Source organism: Calidris pugnax, unplaced genomic scaffold, assembly GCF_001431845.1.
Source record: "Calidris pugnax isolate Ruff unplaced genomic scaffold, ASM143184v1 scaffold27, whole genome shotgun sequence".
Classification (NCBI taxonomy): Eukaryota; Metazoa; Chordata; class Aves; order Charadriiformes; family Scolopacidae; genus Calidris; species Calidris pugnax.
In genome coordinates this window covers 1,935,814-1,957,524 of record NW_015090893.1, presented here as the reverse complement: position 1 = coordinate 1,957,524, position 21,711 = coordinate 1,935,814, and the positions used below count along the sequence as shown (strand labels likewise).

The 21,711-nt window shown below is 39.7% G+C and overlaps 1 protein-coding gene across 1 annotated transcript in view; it reads right to left on the bottom strand.

The window, feature by feature from the left end:
- The window catches only part of LOC106891544 (slit homolog 3 protein-like), a 554,801-nt gene extending 543,791 nt beyond the window's left edge, over positions 1–11,010 (bottom strand). The window contains exon 1 of the mRNA XM_014948178.1: positions 10,270–11,010. Within this exon, the coding sequence (XP_014803664.1) occupies positions 10,270–10,454 (185 nt within the window). The 5' untranslated portion in view covers positions 10,455–11,010. The remainder of the gene's footprint in view (positions 1–10,269) is intronic.
- Between the last annotated feature and the right edge of the window lie 10,701 nt (positions 11,011–21,711).

Here is a 21,711-nt window from a genome sequence, read left to right as displayed (position 1 = left end):
GGGGGGGAAGCACTAATGTAAAGCTACATTCTATTCTCACATAGAGCTCTGGATAACAATTAAAAATTTCTTTGGTCTTCCAGCTTTGCAAAAGACAGCATGTCCCAAGGAACATGATCACTGAAGTCCAGGGAAATGTCTTCCATTCTATCATGAGCTTTTTGGAATTCTTAAAGAAAAACTCAAGTTAATAATTTGAATTGTTTCTACTTGGGGCAAGCTGTTTGTGGAAAAAGCCTTTCCAAGTCAAGATTTTGTATTAGGCCAGCATTATATAATAAATGAAACTCTTACCTACTGCTAATGCTAATAACTGTTTTTGCCAGACAGATAACCAATTACTACTACAACTTCAAAAGCTGCTAAAAAATCCAGAGGTGCATGCTCCTTATCTACCAGTGCATGCCCGGAGAAAGTGTCAGTGAAAATAAATACATTAGAACAGTTTGGCTGAACTGACTTAAAACATATAATTTTCCTATGACCTGAGAAAGTGTGTAAGGCTCACAATTCACTGTCTGCATCTTCTGAAACTGTCAAGGTTATTTACTAGAGTCCCACAACAACATATGCTGGTAATGTCTTACAATCTACTACTACATCTATTTTGTACAAGTTAACCATACACATTCCTTGCCAGCCACCGGAATAAAGCAAAAAGACCAAGTGAAAAAAAAAATAATAAAGGACTAAGAAATAGTTCTCTATTAGGATGCACAAGAATGCACCTATGCCTCTGCTTTCTGCATATTATTTCCGTAATAGTTAAACGCTTATCTTTTGAAATATTTCATGAGCATGTTCATTCACATAGTCTTCCCCTTCATTCACCCACCTACCCCTCCCTTTTCCCGCAGTCAAACAGGCAACCTTGACAGAAGGTAGCTCTTGGAAAAAGAGGTTGGAGCCAGACATAAAAACCTGCATTTTATAGTGCTGCGATTTTGGAGATCAGAAGCTCAGATTCACTAATATGAAATTTATTACCATTTCTGTTATCATGCCTAGGAGCAACCCTATCATAGCTAAAGATTTCTTCATGTTAAGTGTTATACAAACAAGGAAAACCCAAAGGGCTTTCAGCAAAGACAAAAAGAGCAAAGAGATGAAGACAAGCAGATGAAGTAGTACTGATCAGTTCAAGCAGGCATCATTCTCAACTCTCAACTCAAGATAGCCTAACTTGCATTACATGTATTTAACTGATATCATAGAATTACAGTAAATTTTGCGAAGTGACTTTTTTTTTTTTTTAAATGAGGACAGTTGCTCTCAAGCAAGAGCATCAAAATTCAAGAAAAAAAAAAGTGAATCTATCAGAAGTGGAGACCATCACCATCCCTGCTTCACCCCCCCTTCTACAAATGTGTTCACAGGCTGTTAAAATGGGTTACTGATCTCCAAATCATTAACTTCCAGAGCAGTTTATCCCTTCACTTACACAGAGCCCTGGTTGAAACAGAACTGATCTCCCTGTATGGACAGGATCGAATGTGAAGGTCCACAGAGAAAACATTTTGATAAGTTACAGGCACCTGATTTGTCTTGTACTTTTGTGTGCTTGCCCTGTATGTACAGTCACCACATAATGTCACTACAGTATGCCCACACAACAAAATATGGTTCAAGCCTCTTCAATTAAACTCCTAAATATAGCATCACTGCTAAAAGCCTTGCACCTCAAGCTGGAATGAACACGGGTCTACAAGAAGCCAGTGAGGTATCAACAATAAGAACACCATCTCCCTAACTCCTCAGCATTGCCTGGACTCTAAATAAATGTTATAGGTGTTTGAGGGTCTTAGTAACCTGAAACTGCTTCCACAATTCTTCACCATGCAGCTGGAGCTGGAAGGCAGTCGATCATGCTCACCTCTATGCAGGAAGCAGTGGGTTCTCCTACTAAGTCACTCTGACATCAGAATCATTTCTGCAATAGTACTGCAAATTTTCAGGAAAGAATAGGTAAACGTGTGTTGGTGAGCAATACAAATTCTGAAACCAATTTAGAAGTAAGCTGCACAGAGGTTTTACAGACTGCTTGATAGAAAGTCAAGACACAAACAGCTTTAAAGCACTGGGTTTTCTTCCTTATTTTAACTGAACTCATGTTTATTGGAAACATCTCTTCAGTGACAGAGAAGGAAAGACTATTGCCATTGGTCGCAATGATTTCCACCTGAGAGACAATTAAATTACCATCTCAAAAAAAGAAGAAACTTACAGATAGTAAAGGTAAAAACCTAATTAAAAGTTCCAGAAATCTATCAATCATAGGACTAAAAACATATATTGCAGCCAAACAGATGGTGTAAAACTGAAATACGGGACAAATTTATTCTGACAGACCAGATTCAGTTGAGGGGGGAGAAAAAACCTGAAAATAACTGGCAGAGAGCTAAGAATCAGCCTCTTAAACCCTTTTTTTCTACAGAGGTGGCCTTCAACTCATCTAAAATTTACTCTTGAGTAGAAGATCACAAACCTGTTCCCTTACGTAAATAGGTAGACAGATCTGTTACGTATTTAGTACCAATAGAAGAGACCATCAGTTGCTTACAAGCCCATTTCTCAATGAGGAAGAACAAGTTCTTGCCATTCCTGAGAGCCATTCAAGATCTTAAATGATACGTTTGACTGGACAACATTGAAAACAGATTTGAAAATAGAGCATTACAGATCTCTAGAGAAAAGCCTTTAAACTGAAAACAGAATAGCTTGGGCCATTATTACAACCAGAACATTACTAGAACCCAGCCCTTTCTTATCCTCAAACCTACTTGGAAACAAACAAGAGAGTGAAATTGATATAGCCTTAAATCGGCAAGCAAAATCTGATAATGAACACTAAAGGGATGAGAGTGACAACAGCAACCCCAAGCCAAAATCCATATAATACTACAATAATGCACTTGAATCAACAAGAATTAATAGAAGCTCCCTGTCATCCAAGGAGCACAAAGAAGCCAAGAATAAGAGGCCCATTTTCAAAGACTTCAGAAGAGGAATTTACCTCTATTGTGACAACATTTTCTGAATACCACTGCTGGTCTATACATCCTTCCAATAGGAACATACAGACAAAAAAAAAAAAAATCACCTGAAGAAATCTTTGCCACACATTACTCCTAGTCATTCTCTGTGACATCACCAACAGTATTTTTCTTCAAAAAGCAGGAACAAAAAATAAGCTGAACATAAAAAGAAGCTCCTTTAGGGAGCTGTGGAACTGCAAGGCAGAGGATGTGCATATTGGTTCCTACAGCTCCCATCATCAAGCCCCCAGCACAAAGTTGACTCTACTTTTATCTATGACCTGCATGCACTGGAGGAGCATACTTGCTCAGTCACACCTCCACAGCCACGGAAGATCAGCCACTGTTGAAAGGGGTTTCAATACTAAGCCACAGAAACTCTTTACCTGATGCAGTCTGTCTGTAGTCACAGAGCACAAACAGGTGAAAGAACTAAGAGGTACTAGGTGACTTAGGAAGAACATTCCACCACCTCTTCCTGAGGTTAACACAACATTTGAGATAATTCAGTAGCTGTATTACAAGACACAGCAAAGCTTACATCAAGACCAAAGTCCAGCAGTAGACCTGCACTCCGTGTAACGCATCTGAATGTTTCAGGTCGACTTAGAAAGGAAGAATCATCGCTTTAATCACACAGGGTTTGCTACAGCGTAGTACCTCATAAGGCCAGAGGCACTTCTGAAGAAAAGGGAGGCTCCAGAAATTGCAAGTTCACAATAATTCTGAATTGGAAAGAGCTACTTACTTCAGTAACAAGACTTAGTAATGGTTTGTATGTTCAAGGTTAGAAAGTGAGGCAAGTAAGGGAAAAAAAAAAGATAAAGGAAATCAAGAATTAATGAGTGGGGTGAAGGGGGGGGGTGGATTTACTACTTAATTTGATGCTTTAAAAAATCCACAACTTAAATTATTTCATTTGCTTGAAGAATTAGTTGAGTGGTCAGCTGCAGTCCTCAGCCAAAAGGTGAAAGACAGTTCAATGGAAAGTCAGCCTTCAGAAGTTTTATCTGAATACTACACCATCCACAGCAGGTACAATAATGTGGAAAACAGCACAATACAATTGTGGCTAGGAAAGGACCCTGATGCATTTCAACTTTGAACTCAAAGCAAAACAGTTTTTCATTAATTTCTAGTGAATCGAGTGTCAGCCAACGTAACTACAATATTACCCCATGGCTTCTACTCTTCATCTTTGTTCGGAAATAATTAAATCTTCTAATGAAGGAAAAATGGATCCCACCAGGCCATCACCAGACAAAAAGCTATTCACTTTAAAAGATCAGCTGCAGCAACAGGCAGCCAAGGAAAATCAAGCACTGTGGGCACCACAAGAACTATATATCAAGAGTTCTAGAAAAATTAAGCTTCAAGTCATTTGAGCTACTAGTTCCTGGGAGGGAACACATTCTGATTTAGGTCTTCTGAATGGTTTCTCCAGTAAACAACCTCAATTGTTAACATACAGTGACTGACACTTACTCACTGAATATGCTTATTAGAGTCAAGCTCTTTCCCCCTAACATCCTTTTAATTTCCCAAAAATCTTGTGAGATTTCTATGGGAAAGCTGTTTTCTTTCTGCTCTGTTGAAGCTGAGGAATATTTTAGATACTCCTGAAATGCAGACAACAAATCATATCAGGTATTGATGTCCACACAGGGGAGGTTATTGTTGTTGTCAACATAACTGGAAATGCTGGAACTTTAAAAAAAAAGTTTGGTAGTGACATTCCAAAGGATTACTGATAGCACTCACTATGAAGATCAAATGTCTACATAGCAATCAACTTACAAGTGACCAACAGGGTACAACACAAGGAATTCCATACAGCCTGCTGCACAAGTTTAGGAGTATTAGGATTCACTCATTCTTAGCCTCACATCCATCTACACAGGTAAGCTATGCTGACTTTGGCAAACACTTCCCCAAACTCGGGACACACAAATTAAAGGGGGGAAAAAAGCAATACTCCACATCTCTACTTTAGGACTTCCTGTAAGTTGACAACTGTTCTTTAGAGGGACAACGTCACTTTCACCTGATTCTTTTGCATGAATCAATACTCAGCTGCAAATCTAAGAATATGAAAAGAGTTAATAGTCTCAGAACAACTCATTAAAAAATTCTGAAGTAGTCTGGTCCCTTTGATCTCAGAAGCTCATCCAAATTTGTGCAAATACAGACAACATGACAGTGGCCACTGTTTCCTTCTGTAGCTACCAAATTACAATAGCTAATTTCATTCTGCTTCCTGTTTCCATCACTTCAAAACGAGGTAAAAAATGTAATAGTGCAAGACTGTCATCCTACAGAAGTGCATGTCAATGTCCAGTGAAGCACAAATAGTCAGCATTAAGTTAGTAAAGGGAAGTACCCAATTTAAATTAAGCAATTCAGTCAAGCTCTCCCAGGACCAGCACCTCTGAGAGCAAGACCTTCAAAGCCAAAGCCATGTATTTATTGACACATGACTTAAGGAAAAAAAAAAAGCTCCATGCAGGGTCTTGGAGACTATTGCTAGGAAAACAAATGAGTGGTAATCCCTAGTGGGAAAACTTCTACAAAAACAGAATGGCAATGCAAGAGTGAGTATAATTATATTTGCATGTGTTTAACATTGCGTTCTGCAGCAATATGGAAGCATTCAAGACAGGAGCTTAGATTTAATTTGGAGACAAAATTGAGGAAGTTGAAGACTTATTACAAGCCAGTGCAACTTCAGCAGCTACATTCACCTAGGCCAAAAACACCATAATAATATATTTGTATAACAGAAACCCCAGACCACATGAAAACTCTAGAGTAAGCAGATGACTAAGCTTCTAAATTGCACCTAAATGTGGACACACTCAATTTAGCTACTCAGACAAAGCCCAGAACAGATTAGTCTTGCAAGCTTTATCAATTTAGCAAGGTAAAGAATCCTTCAAAGTAAAAGGCAAAACAAAACAACAATTAACACAGGAAAACTATCAATTAAACAAGATTCTAAGCCACCAAGTATAAATTCATCAAGAACTCAAATATGGCTTAAGTCTCCAAAGAACAGACAGGGAGAGAACAAGACATGGATGGAAGGAAAACACCAAGACTCAAGGCTTCATATTCGAACAGAAAAGCAGATACTGACCCAAAAGACTTCTAAGCAGCTTTTCCATATCACTTGTTCCTTTCAGAGCTGGAGAATACAACTGTCAAGCAGGTGGCTTTGATCTGCTCACTGTATTTACACATCATCTCAAACTAAACCTGACTATTAGCATTATTAAGTGTTATAAAAAGCCACATGTGAAATATTTTACATATATAGAACACGCTTCCACTGAAGAAAACTGGATAAATAATCACATGTAAGAACTGATGCACTGCTAAGCAAAATCTGATTGGAAGTCTGATGAAACAGTCTTAAGGAACTTTTCAGAAAAATAAATGCATCTATAAAAAAATTTTGACTCTTTTAACTTCTGCCTCCTTTATTACCACAATAATATTTTTAACAGTTGCATAGCTGAAATAAAAAAAAAAAATAAATCACTGTGTCTACCCCCAGAAGTCAACTACTAAATTTTTAGTTTTCTCCACAACACAAACGAACTATAAACTCTAATGTTTTGGTTGGATGTTAAGTTACTTCACAAATATGGAATGGATCAGTAAATACTAACAGCAAGCCAGGTCAGCTGTATCACCCTGCTCATGTACAAGGTCCTCTGTGCAGCATCACATCTTGCAATTTGGGGTAAAGTGTTAAACCTAATTTAATCTCTCTCTCCTGTGAAAGATGATGCCTGTTCTGGAAGCTCCTTTTCTAGAACAAAGGGAAATGGAAGTTACTCCTTGTAAGTGACAAATCAGTTTCATCACTTATTTTCTCCAGACTGAATGTTTCTTATACAACACTCCTTTTCTAGAACAAAGGGAAATGGAAGTTACTCCTTGTAAGTGACAAATCAGTTTCATCACTTATTTTCTCTAGACTGAATGTTTCTTATACAACATTCACCTCTTTTTAGCTCTTCACAAAATCAGAGCAAAAGCTTCCAAATATACCACACAATTAGAAGACTATCATGGGATGTAATAACAAGGTAAACTGCAACACAAGCCTAATACTGCTTGCTATATTTGTAAAGCTACTATTAAAGTTGAATCTTTGAAAAAAAGTTTAGGCTAGTTTTACAACTGTTTCTGTGATAACTGGTTAGTCTGTGGATTCCCCTCGAAGACAGAAATCACAAGTACAACTGTTTACAAAAAATTTCACCTTCAAAGAATTCAAAAAAAAAAAGCAAGCATGCATCACATTTATGAAGAAGAATCAATAATCAAAATACTGGTGATGCCTATTTCTTGGGATATCACAAGAAGATCACTAGTTCATTTAATAGAACTACTCAACAAGATTTTCTTCCCCCTAAAGACATTTCCCATTTTTTCCTTAATGCTATATTTTCAGTTCTCCCTGGGTTTCATATTAACACAAATTTAAATAATATTTAACTTGGCTCCACTAGCCCAAACATTCTGTAACATTTGTACAAACATAACTCTAAAAGCTTAGTGGCAAAATATTTTAAGTGGTGCCATTAGATCTCTTATTAATTAAAACAAGAAGTTTCCAACTTGAACAGGTATGTGGAATTTTTAGCTCAAAAGAATTCAGAAAGAATCGAAGACCTTTTCATAGCATAAGAGTCTAAATAGTCACATAGTGTGTGGCCATCAAGACGTGTTATTTTCCCAACATATAAACATGTCTCTGAGATTAAAAAAAATCTTTATCGTTTCAGATATAACCAATTTGGTTTTATTTACAAGTTACAAAGCAGTTAAGGACTACACATCAACCCACTATTGTGTCATAAATAGTTACAGGTTATCACGGACCACAGGGAAAAATGACTTACTCTGACACATCCAGTGCCTGACTGACATCTCACCTACAAGCAGAGTTTAGACTTGGGGAATACGAGGTCCTTTTCTCTCTCCTACTTACATAAGAAAATTAAAGTCAGTGCAATTAGTAGAAAACTAGATTTGAACGAACTGATACAAGCTCTAAAACACAGCTGTAATCAAAAGACAGCAAATACTAGAAACAGTGACAGGCTCATGATGGACTAACAGATTATATTTAAAAATAAGGAATAATATGTTATTACATGATCCTCTGTATGCTATTTCCACAAGGTTTCAACCACCAAATGCTCTACTAATACACTATTCAACAAAAAAACCCAACAAAAACCCCCAAGAAACAGACCACCCAACACAGCTACATTTTGTATTTATCAGTAATACATCTCTGAGGTTAAATACTCAAACTGAATATTGTGAACTAGCTACTATTGTTCTTCAAGCAGCCCTTAATCTAAAATTTAAATCTGTAACTAACACTAAAAATTATCAAGACCAAGAGTACAGTGATTATACTCTTTCAGTCTTTTTAACACTTAACATGCCAATGCCAAGAAATTTACTCTTTCAGCTTGGTGCCTTACAGAAGGCAAGAGTTAACATCTCTATTAAGTACATTCTTACAATGAAACCCAGTGACAAAACAAATCCAGTTCCCCTAAAACTTAGGCAATAACAAATCACCATTTGTAAGTTCTTCTCAGGTGGCCAACTAACATTGCATTTGTGAATCATTTTAACCTGATACATACAAGTTTCATTCTAGCCCTTGACTCTTACAACCATGCAAACACACCTCACCAATGAAGCACACAAAACATCTGTGTTACCACACATGCTTACTCTGACTGGCTTGAGGTTCTACTTTGGCAGTGGTTTGTTGCTATGTTTGTTGTTTTGAAGTTGATTTTTTTTTTTAAATATCTCTAAACTGCCAGGTTGCTACCCATCAGTTTTAGAGAGTACACAGTTTCGTGCACAGAAGTGAAGCTTTCTGTAACACTGACATCTGAAAACTATTGTTCACGCAGCTGGGGTTAAAAGGAAGGCTGATATGGCCATAAAACATTAAAGATGGTGGAACAGTCTAGTAAGAAATCTGCATATTGCTATCATTTAAGAGGTCTCAGCACCATAAAATCCATATAGATACATTCAAGGATGCTATAAAATTTCATTCTGGGACAGAAGTTAGCCTTTAAGAGGGCTCTATGCACGAAAACCTTGTTTCGTAATTTCATCTAACTTTCTTTCTTGGAGGAAAAATTACTTGAGAGTTTGAAGTTTCCCCAACTCTATAGCCCAGAAGAAAATCAAATAGGAAGTCAGGCCATACAATCTACAGCCTTTGCTTACAAGTTCAAAATCATTTTAAATTATCAGCTAACCCACATAAGGCACAACTAAGAGCACTTCCCTGAGGTCATCCATACAGCCAAGCACAGAGCCCCGCTGAAGCTCTGTTTAACATTCCATTCTGGACATCTTCAGATCTAGCACCGGGCACACTCTGAAATATGCCATATGCTATGCATTATGCAGCAGCGGAGATGCCGTCCTCTGCACCGAGTGCCAGAGCTGTATCACAGAACTGGTTTGCTTTCAGCTTTCTCCTTACAAACTTGCTAAGCAAGTAAAAAAGCCAACTAAAAAAACTCCCGAGAACTTATGACACGTAAGATTTACTATGAACACATTCATTACATTCTCCTGTGCTGAGGCTGGAAGCACATTGCAACTTTACACTACTATCATAACCCCTGAAATAGATTAAAAATTAAATAGCCAGCTTCACCACAGCAGTTTAAGACAGAAATCAGAGGCTGCTTTAATGTGACTTCTTATCCATTTTAATTAGTTTATGGCAGTAGTCGATTTTTCCATGGTGATGAAGTCACCATGCTGAGAAAGTAAGGAGAAACTGCTACCGACCACCAGGTGAAAACATGCAGGTTTCTAATTGCATATTAAATTGGTGTTTGCATTGACAATGATTATTGCTGGGAGCACTCCAGGTAGAGCTCTGAACTCCATTACAAGCAAGTCACTGCAAAACCCAATCAGATGATAACCAAAACTGAAAAAAACCACCCGTGAAACTCTGAAACTGATTTTTTCTAAAAAGCGAGAACAGCAGCAGGAGAGCTGTAACTTCTGAAAAGCTCCTCCCCTTCCCTCCTGAAAACATTAATCCGTGTTTGATTATTGAAACTGCTGCTAGTATGGACTGGGCACTGCCAGGCAGGTGTTGAGAAACTCATCCCAGGTGCTTCCACAAGTACTCAAGGAGCCCTAAACGGTTTTTACTTACAGTCTCTCTGCATTCCTGGGAATATCCCTCGGTACAGTTTTGAGTCCTAGTCCATGACAATCCACGTTGGAAGCAATACATGTACATTTATGCGGGCATCCTCCAACAGGCATCCAACTCGCGGAGCTCCAAAAGCTCAAGATCATTCCAAGGCACAGAAACGCACTTCTTCCACCAGACAACATGGTTTCTTGATCACTTCGGTGGGTATAAAAGTGTGCGCAAGCAGCCGGCCCTTAAAGATGAAATGCCTCTAAGAAAAAAGGGAAAAGAAAACAAGAGGCTCTTAGTACAGCCCAAGGGAACCCACCACTGCCATCATCGCCGGAGCACCAGCAAACCTTCAAAGGCGCCCTAAAAGGTTATGTTAGGTGGAAGAAGGTGGGGAATTGCCTGTCGGGCTCGGGTTTCTTTCTGTTATCTACGAACGGTACCAGAAGGCAGATAGTTTAACAGAGCTTGAGCCAGATGCGTCCTCAGATGAAAGAGAAACGGGGAGCGGAGGTAAACACACACAAAACATCCATCAGAAGCGGCGGCAATCTCCAAAGCAGCCTCCTCCGCCCCGCATCGCCCCACCTGGGCCGGGCAGGTAACCCGCGGAGGAGACGACCGCGGATTCAAAGCGCCCCCGCCGCAAGCTCCTCAGGCGCTCGCCCCCTCCCGCCGGGCTCGGCCGCTGCTGCCGCCGGCCCGCACCCCCGCGGAGCCGGGACCGGGAGGCGGCGAGGGGAGGCGGAGGGGGCGGAGGTGTGGGCGCTCCCGCCCGCCGCTGCGCCGGCCGCCCGCTCTCCATTCACTGGGCATGGCAGCCGGGCGAGCGAGCGCCCGCCGCGCGGTGCCACCCCTCCCCCCTCCCAAAATATCACCCGCCGCCCCCATTGGCTGCGCCGGCCCTGACGTCACCAAAGTGCTGAACTTTCGGAGCGGAGGGAGGGTGAAAGTTTGGGGGCCGAGCGGCGGCAGCCCCCGGCGACACTCCGCAGCCCCCTTCGCTCCCGCGCCCGCCGCCGGGCCGCGGTTCCCCTCGTCGGGGCGAGCCCGCCCCCTCCCCCGCTTGGGGTCTGCGGGAGGAAGGCGGGGGCCGCGGCGCGGGAACCGGCGCTCCGGCGTCAAACCGGCTCAAGTTTCCCCTCCGAGGGGGAACCGGCCGCCTTTTGTTCCCCGCGTTCCCGCTCCCCGAGTACCCTCTGGCGGCGGCACAGGGAGGTTCAGCGCCCGCCGGGCTCCTCGCCCTCCCGCCCCGAGCATCCCCCGCCGGGCTTCGAGACCCCAAATTCAGGGCCGAGCTCAAAGAGCTGAAAACCTTCAACAGAACTCCCTTTTCTGGAGGCGAGACCAAGCGGGCTGCTTCTAAACGCCTACTTCCTTACCTTGCACGCTTAAAGAGAGTTCAAAAGGCAGGTTAATGCATAAGGTACTGGGGAACGCAGATAATTTGTTCATCTACATCACAACCACTTGGCCCGTGCCCACGGAGTCCTGGCTCCCTTCCTGTCAGGAGGGAAAAGTTCAACAGGGATCATGCCAGCATCACCATCAAAGCCTCACAAGCCCTCCAAAGATTTGACAAGGCTAAGTTACATTGGGATTCGAGTTATCAGGTTGTGCACAAAACGTGTTCTCAACTTTTTTTTTTCTACATACATAAAAATTCAGTATTTTAAGTGAAGGGCTTGAAGGGAAAAAAGCCCTCTAAGGTGTTCACCGTAAGAGGGACCTGACATTCCAGTGTGCAGTAGCACATCTCGAATATCTGTTTATTTCTGGCAACAGTTGCTCCATGCTTTGAACACTGACATTTGTAATTACCTGAGGTGCTCCCGCCCACCTTGATAGTTGTTTTTGCCCAAACCAGGGCAATGTCCCCCTTTACAACCCGCATAGCAGCTGCTTGTCTGCTGCCCTCCCCGGCAAGCAAAGACTTGACACTACAGAGCATCTCCCTCTGAAAAGAGATTCGCTGAAGTAAGACCAAGATTAACCTTCACCACACAAGACCAGAGATCAACCTTCACCTCTCCTGGTCTGATTTTAATGTTAGAATTATTTACAGAAAAATTTCATTTTCACCTAGAAGCCATTTTGACCAAGCCTTAAGTTTGAGCCACTTCCATGACTAGACAGAAAGCTCAGTTAAGTGGTCCTTAAATAGCTGTATCCAACATGAGAAGGCTCAGTGACAAATGACATAAGGTTTGAAAACTCACAGAGGGACTCAGCCGTCACCCCTTTAAGTGGCTGCTTTATGCTGCTTCAGAGAAGATTAGAAAATACTATTTTCCCAAGTCCACAGAAGCCAAAAGGGAAGGTGTGTGTAATTCTGTCTAAATCCCCAAATGAACCTTTCCTAGAGCAAAAGGCAGAGGAAGATCACTTTAACCTCCAGCACTAACAGATGAAATAAAGGGCAAAGCCACAACAATCCTCTCTCCAGCCATCCAGTCCCCAAAGCAGCAGCGATAACTGCAGGAGCTTGAACCATATCCCCCTCCTTTACCCTCTTGAGAGGGCAAAAGCCCAGACAGCTCCAGGCATGTCACTGACACTCATCACTATCTATTCTGAGGCAAGCACCCTCAGTCAAGTGTTAGTCTACACGAGATCAGCTCTTGAACAAGGAACAGCTGGCTCAGGCCAGACAAGACAGAAATTATGCTGCTTAGAGAAGACAAAGTACTCTGGAAGCTCTGAAGTTTTCTCCACACAGACCAAAGGTGTACGTCCTTACCTCATCCAAGCAGGGAAAAAGACTTGTTGGAGCCTAACTTTCCTTGGCAGCCAGGCAACATCATTCCAGGGACATACAGAAGCTGTTGGATACTAAGTAAACACGACTATGGGCAATTCAAACATCATAGTCTAATGTTACTTCTATTTTTTAAGTTACTAATGGTAACCTATGATGAACTTTAAATTCTAAGAAATGCTGAAAAAACTCCCTAACACCCCTTCAACACCATCACCCATGGCAGTCAGCATATTCCATGCTTCACTGCTAATCCCTCACAAATTGCCCTGAAAAGGACAAATGAACCAGACAAAATGGCAGAAAAATAGATGAGCCAGAAGTCAACCCTCCGCTTGATATACACTTAATTACTATAAAAACTGAAGAGGCATGTTTTTCTACATTCCAGTTAAAATAGCTCTTAATAGGAGATGGTCAAATATTCCCGAGAGGTTCCACCGTGGAGCAGAGTGCTGACTCTGCTGTTTTCCCTTCACACAACCACCATGGCTTCCAGCTCCTGGCAATTGCTAGAAGCTGCCAAATTAGTCAGTATTCATCTCTTCGTATGGAGTTGGCAGAGGTCAGCACCGCATGTGTTACACAAAATTGCACAAACCAACGGATTAGGGAATAATCTGAGTCTATAAAGTGTTTCCTATCTGTATTTAAATTAGTTTAAACAAGTTGTTCTTATGAAGCTATCTAAAGCTGGACAGTTTTTATCCAAACTATTCCCTGGAATATTAGAAACTGTCAACATTTCCATATATGTAAAACTCCTTACAAACAAGATTATTATCAAAAGGTGTGCCGTCTACTCAGCAGGGATTTAAATCTTGCCTGCTGCTTCTGCAATAAGAAATATACTCCTTTCTCTTAGAAAATTAGTAGTTCACTGTACTTTGAACAGCTTTGCGTCAGGTTGGACACCACTTAATACATAATTTATTTAATCTATTTTTTTTTCAAGTGAGAAAAGTAGTTTTGTTTTTTTCTCTCAGTATGGAAGAGCATTTACTGAAGAGAGGTTCAGAGCATACTTGCATGCAAGCAGTGCTGTCACCTGAACAGCCCTGTAGCTGCCTTCTCTCTTGAACTTGCCATCAATACACCTCACCAACTCCACCGCTACCTCCACCCAGCAATGGTACCCTCAATGCCACCTCCAGCCTAGGAGAGCTGAGCTCTGGGAGCAACAGAAAGGCAGGGGGAACAACACTAGGAAATCATGGCAGCTGCTTGGGGAGAGACAAGTGAAAGAAAATCACTTCGAGACAATCTTGAGCTTCCAACACCTTCTTCACAAAACATGCAGGCACAACGAGTGTTTTAGAGTTAATTTCAAAGCACATTACATGGCGTGGTATGTGTAACGTCACCATATTTCTTCTCAGGGACTTCCTGGGCAGTTATGCATGCGCACATGCTGCGTAGCAAGTGTGACACGTCTGAGAAACACAGGACTCGCCGCACTCGTGTTGTCCATGTGGCCTGCACATGTGCAGTAAATCTGATGGCTCCCAAATGCTCATACTTTTTGCATGTACAATAGGCAGTTGTCTAGAGGCCTGACGGGAACTGCAGCAGGGCCTGGTCAGCTGGCTCAAGTCCTGAAATCTGAAAGTTTGTGGACAAAAAATAAGGCCATTTTAAGAAAACCAAGCATATGGTACTCCGGTTCAATCAACAGAAGACCATCACAGAACCTGCTACGGCAGGACAACCTGAACAAGAGAACAAACCCTCCACACTCACCCACAGTAACTAGGAGGGTGGAGAGGAAATGAGTAATTTTGATCACTTCAAAGGAATCAAGCCTTGAATCTTATCATTTAAGTCACAAGGCTCCCTGAACAGCTCAAAGAGGAGCTCTCAAAGCACATCCACCGCAGCGCTTAATGCTTTGTCACATGATGAAGCTGATGTGTGCATTTTAAACATGCTAAGTTCAAACTCCGCCTAATTTTAAAGTCACTGATGCAATCATTTGGGAAGCAATGACATACACCAAGTTAAATAAAGTATCTCAGTCCATTACCTAAAAAGGACATGGAGCTAACACTTGAGAACCCTGTCAATGCTGAGGAATCTGAACTTGATTTTTATTAGAAGCTAGAAATAGAAGGTAGGTTTAGGGTGACAGCTGTCAATACGCGCACACGACACCTAAGCACCGCGTTGTGCCCTCCATGAGCAGCGCCCGGCCCGCCGGCGGAGCTGCCTGGTCTCACGGTGCCCTCTGGTGGCTCCCGCGCTCCTCCGCTGCCCTGCGCGGAGCCGGGCCCAGGGGCTCGCTGCCTACCGCGCACGCCTCGGTTCAAGAGGTTCATTTACTGTTTCGGCCCGGCAGATCTTGAAATGCTCATGCAGATCTCGCCAAAACCACGGTCAGAATAAGTAGGAAGGTGATGGCACCACAGAGAAGAGATTCAAGTGCTGCTGGACCAGAGGGGGTTTGTCACTGCAAATTCACCTGAGCCCTCAGAGGTTTAGTGCCACAAGTTCCATAAAGATAATGATATTTTCTACTCCCATTTCAAGAGGAAAATTAATTCCCAACTAAACACTAAATGTTGTCTTTTATAACAAAAATAATTAACAGGGAAATATCTTTAAGAAAAGCATGCTTTGTTTTCTGTGTTAATACATTATGATGAGCAAACAAGGTTTTTACCTGTGCCTTTGTTTTCAAATATTATGCTTACTGAAATACATGTTACCTGCTCTTAAAATAGTCAAAGTATAAAATAAAAACAACCATCATATCTAAGACATGGCTAAAGGTTACTATTTGGTATGAAACATGGTATGGTATTAGGAAGTCTAGCAAGCGAAGCCAGCCTTATATTCCCCTCAAAGAGATAAAACCAAGAATATTCACAGTCTGTGCATCTTTACTCACAAATCCATTCCCATTCTGAGATGCAACAACAAGGAAGATGGCTCCATGCAAGAAAGCTTGTGTCACCTGGCAAACCACAATTCCCCACACCGAACACACAAAGAGCAGTAACTTTCATCAGCAAAAACTTTAAACTTAGAGTTTAGAGTAGGGCTGCCATTCATATTAATTATGCAGAAGATAATGAATGAAAATAAACCATCTATTTGCTCTCTTGCTTAGATTCAGTGACAGAATTGCAGTTGACCTTGAAATTTGGAATTAGTTTATTTTGTCAGTTTAATCCTAATAATGGATAATATAGAATTTACCTGCTCCTTATTCTCCTTCCTAATATGCTATTGCTCAGGGAGCTGCAGTCAAAGTGGGAAGCAGCAGAAAGCCAATTGACTAACACCAAGAAGGGATCATGCACCTTCACTGTTGCTGAAAACATTATAAATGTGTTAAAGAATTTTAAATTATAACTTAAAACAAAAAAGTAGTTCTACTAAAAGCTTAGTAAATTAGATTAGGTTCTTTTATATTAGATTGGTATCATACAACTGAACCACCTAGGAGGCCTTCCACATTATATTCCTTCTGCTACTTGCTGTGCCATATATTCCATTAACTATAGATTATTAACCATTGAGATACCCTTGTCTTACACTTCACATCCACGTACAACTTTCTATAGCTTTTTCTGCTTCATACTCAGCATTTAAGTAAATAAAAAAGGAGGAGAAAAAAATGCAAGACAGGACCTATTACTATATGCTTTTAGTGCACAAAAGGTACCTAATAAATGAGCATTTTGTTCTTAAATTAAGGTCTGCAATCAATAAGAACATGGCTTGCACATAGCAGGCAATATTCAATATATTTCATTCTGTTTCCAGGACATATAGGCTTCTGTAATAAAGTACCGAATTAGTTAGAAAAAGTCAATAATTTAAATACTTGCAGGGTATATGAAAGGCTAAGGAGGCCCCAGCACAGTATCCTTTCAGGCATGAGGGTGTTACTTCTGACGCAAGGCATAGCAAGTTTCCGCAATAGTTACAGAGAGACTGGACACTCAACATGTCTAATCCATAACCCTTGCTGCTGTATGAAACTGTATTTTCCCTCAGCTTGCTCTTGTTTTGTTTCAGCCAGAATCTGCCATTAAGCAACTTTAAGATATTTCACATTAGAGGAAATTTAGGTTGGTTTTTTTTTTTGTTGTTGTTCAAAGCATAATAATTCATGTGTGTCTACATCAGCAGTTGTTAAAAAAATTAAAAAATCATCAGTTAAAGGGGTACAGCCATAGTTACACTTTACCAGCAACTACTAAGACAGTCTAGAAACACTGGTATAAACGTGCTTCCTCTCTTTGTACTCCAGCATACAGTGGTGGAAAATTATTACAAACAGCATCATTTAGGAAAAAAAAATTAGTGGATTAATATACTGAAGATGCATAGCAATACAAATTTGCCACACAAAGCCCCATAATAATTTCTTTCATTTAGAGACTACTTCCACACAGATCCAAGACAAAAGCTCCTGTTGAATATTCCAGCTCACTGTCATCTTCATAGCCTAATATATATATATTTAAATTTTTCAAGATTTGACTAGTTCTTCAGTTTGGAACCCAAATGAGAAGGACGAGGCAATACATACCCAATACCCTAGATGAGGCCTTCACATAGAGAAAATATTTATTACCTTAGACTGTCTTGGAAGATGAAGCTAACCTGAAAGTCTTGGCAGCTTTGGAGAAAATAAAGTGTTTAAAGCTGATAGTAAGAACTTATGTATTTTGATATTTTGACTGAATATTATTAATACTTGCTCATAACATGTAAAACATTTTATCATCTCAGCTGTGGATGGATCGCATAGCTCAATGGATCAAAACAGAACTCTTGTTTTGAAGCATAAGTAATTTCATAGACTTTTTCCTTCAAAAATGCAGCAATAGAAATAAAATTTTACCATGTGCTGGCATCAGAGGTTCACATCTTCACCTGTTCACAGCGTAGGGGTTGCCAACCCCTGTATCAGAAGTTTAAAAATATGTTCAAAGTTTAGGTAGCTGAATCCCCATAATGTCAACACACTAACATTCATGTTGGTTTTTTTTTTTTTGTAGGGTTTTGTTGTTTGGTTGAGTTTTTTTCTCTACAGAAAGGAAATATCTAGTGCTTAAAGCAGGAACGAGAAAACCTGGATTTTGTTTCTGTGTTACTTATGGGCTCTGACCTTGGGAAGTCAGCCTTCTGGCCTCCATTTACTATTTCATAAAGATTTATATCACACAAGGTTATACAGCAGTCTGAGCTTTACAAAGCGTGCTTCAAGTATTATTTTCAGTCTAAGGTACAATCTATATTAAATATTAAGAACTAGAATTATTTTGTAAATATGAACTATTCTTATTATGAACATTTTGTGGTCTTCGACATTAGAATTTTCCCCCCTTATGGATGTCTTTAATGCATATGATAACTGAAAGTAAAGTACTAGAGATTTCTATTTTTTCCTGTGTTCACATACTGTATGTATATTTATCTGGAAAGCTGCAGAATAGTATTTTTAATAGTACTCTTCAACATGTAGTCTGCATCCTGTATAAGAGAGTCAGAAAACCAAGGAATGAAAGATCTGAATATGTTATATGCAAAGCTTTTAAAGTGGAAAATTTAATATCTGGTCCATACACTTGGTGAATTGTTTGCTTGTTTGGACCACATGCAACCCCCCCAAAAAAGGGTACCAGAAATTTCACAATTAAACTGTAAACCCCAGGACTACAAATTAACCAGCCACACTGGACAGAGAGGAAAAAGGATTTGTCTGATTTTTCATGTTGCAGAAACCATGTCTCGCATAGTTTCTTTCAAGTCAGCACTTGGAAAGAAAACTGCAAAACTTCATAATGACTTATTAGAGGGTACTGTGCATTGAAGTTTTCGAGCTTTATCTTACACATGCTATAGAAGATTACTAAACTCATTGGAATGAAAGCACTCTTTATCCAAGAAGGTTACTAATTGGAAAGCCAAATACTGTTAATTCAATGAACTCCATGGCCACAAAAGACTCAGAAGTGTTACCTTGACAGTTGTGTGCACTTTCAGACACAAAGAACGATCCGCTGAGACTTTTGGAATTTAAGAGTTAAAAAAAAATTAAAAGTACAAAGGAAAGCCTTAAACATTCATTAAACTCCTCTTCCTAAAGATAGTTATTTCTAGGCCAAACACATTAATTGCCATTCTTCTGTTTGTTTCAATTATCTTTTCTCAAGTGAAGTTATTTGAAATTGTCTAGAAACATTGATTTTCAAGTGCAACTATGTTTTCTTTAATCAACGCACATACACAAGGAAAGGAAAGAACAAGTTTAGAAAATAAAGCTTCTCTTTCTGATGGCAACTCTTACATGTCACCTTGGTACTGGGACAGAGGGAAAAGAACCATATCTCTTCCTATCAGCAAAGGTCTAGCACCCAGGTGACACCAAAATCATTGGTTCATTGTCCAAGTGAACCAATAGTCCAAGTTCCACTAATCCAGGAGTTTATGCCCAAACCCTGCAGTACTGTGAAGTCCAAATAGGGTAAACACCTTTCAAACTATCACATCATGATCCTACCCTTGAAACACCTTTCAGAGAACTCCAAAACATAATGTGCACCTACAATGCATCTAGTAGGCCTGATTTCCAACACACCAATTCATGCACAGGACCTCATTCACTGTCACTGTAGAATAAGCAGCAGGTAAATACTGAAATTGTATGAATTATATCAGGATTTCACAATCTACATCATTTTTCTAGCATTTTCTCTTCAAGGTGTACTGAACCATTTTATGATTCACCTTAAACAATCCACTTCACAAATAGAACGCAGTTTACCAAAAAAGGCCTTATGCAATTAACCTCTTTATATTATTACTAAAAAATTGTCACTGAATGCCAAATACCAATTTGACCTACAATGACTCTAAAAACTAGCTTCACATCTTGGATGATTTCTAAGCTTGAGGTTTTATGCCTCAGAATATCCTATGTAAAGAAGTCTAACATTATTGTAGGTTACTCTTTCAATTAGGAATAGTCTAATAAATTTACTTTGTTGTTCCCTGTCTCTAAAGTGTCTTTTACTGGACCTTGTGCCTTCTTTACTGGCAGTCCTGTAGAATCATATGCCTTTAAGCACCAGGAAAATCAAAATTCACATTATAGTTGGAATTCTTTTCCAAGATTCTGTGCAGAAAATGTTTTTGTCCTTTGCCAGAACATCATCCTCGCAATTAAGGGCTAAGACAGGAAGTTATGTTAGTAAAGGTCATGCTTCAGTTTCCATGTATGTTTAAAAACAAAAATTGAGATTTCATGTAGAAAACTATTAAGGAAGATAAATTAGTCAAAGCAGTCTAGTAGGTCAGAATTAGTATTTGCTGGTTACTTTAAATGGAATATACATACACACAACAGAACACCACAAATTGAGTCAAAAAACCAACCCAAATTATATTTATGAAAAACTGTTGATATTTAAAATAATGCAATTAACACAGACTCACTGGATACTTTATCAAGATCATTTTTCCAAGCAATAGTTTTATTATATAAGAACCTTTTCCCCATTATTTTTATGTTGTAAATATTAAACTCACTTTTTAATAACAGTAGTGTATTTCATTGGCTTTATGCAGATTTTTTGAGAGTAACTTCATATACTTCTTTTTTTGGTTTGGATGTTTTGTTTTATTAACCCATGTCATTTCCCAGTGATTTTTTGGATTCATCACAAGATTATTTAGCACTATGAAAACTGGGGAGAAAATCTGGACTGAGGGAAACCTTGATATTATGGAATTATTTAAGCATTAAATGATTTTTGTCCTGAAAAAAAATAAAATCCAAGACATCTATCTGTTCATCTTGTGCTGGTCAATCAAGTATTGGATTTTAAGTTTCAATATGATTATAACTGCTGAATCTCTGGCAATAGCCTAATTTCTTCATAATTGCTGCCAAACAGAAATATTCCCAACTTGACCAACCATTTTTTTCATTTGCATTGTTAGTCTGGTTTTTTAATTATTCTTCTCTCTCATTTTATCTCAGCCAAGGAGAATCTTGGTTACACATTGCAGGATTCGTTGCACAACTGTCCCATGCTATTATCCACAAGTATTTTGTGTTTCAGGGAGCATAGCTCACCACTGATAAACAGCCAACGGAGATACCACACAGCGCAGGGACTAGGGTTGTTTGTGCCGTAACAGCTTTGCCTTGATTTTGCACCAGGTGGTGAGAACAAAATACCAGCTGGTCCATTTGTTCTTGATATTTAACTATCTGAAGTAGATTGAGCAGGAGACTATAATCAAGACAAGTGACTAAACAAGCATTAACCAATTGAAGATTTGAGGGAACAATAGCAAGGTTAGCTTTCCATCCGGGTAGAAATGCATGACCACAAAAAGGAAGAAATAAGGTTATTCTGTTAATAGATTATAAAATGAACTAAGGTGGTAGAAAGCAGTTGCTGTAGGAAGCTTGATTCCTGCTCAGTCTTTATTGGCTTGAGTTTGTGATTAAGATTTCTCCACAATTTAATTGTGATACAACTGCTTCCTTGTGCCTTGTGAAGTGAATTTCAGGAATTAGGACGGAATTTGTCTTTTGGATATATACAACCTTGACTAGGTTCAAGCCCAGGCCATCAAGTGCAATTTTATCTAGCTAGTGTGAAATTTTATGACAAGCTAATTATTAAAGTAGCATTTTTAGAAGCCAAAACAGCCAGGAGACAGAT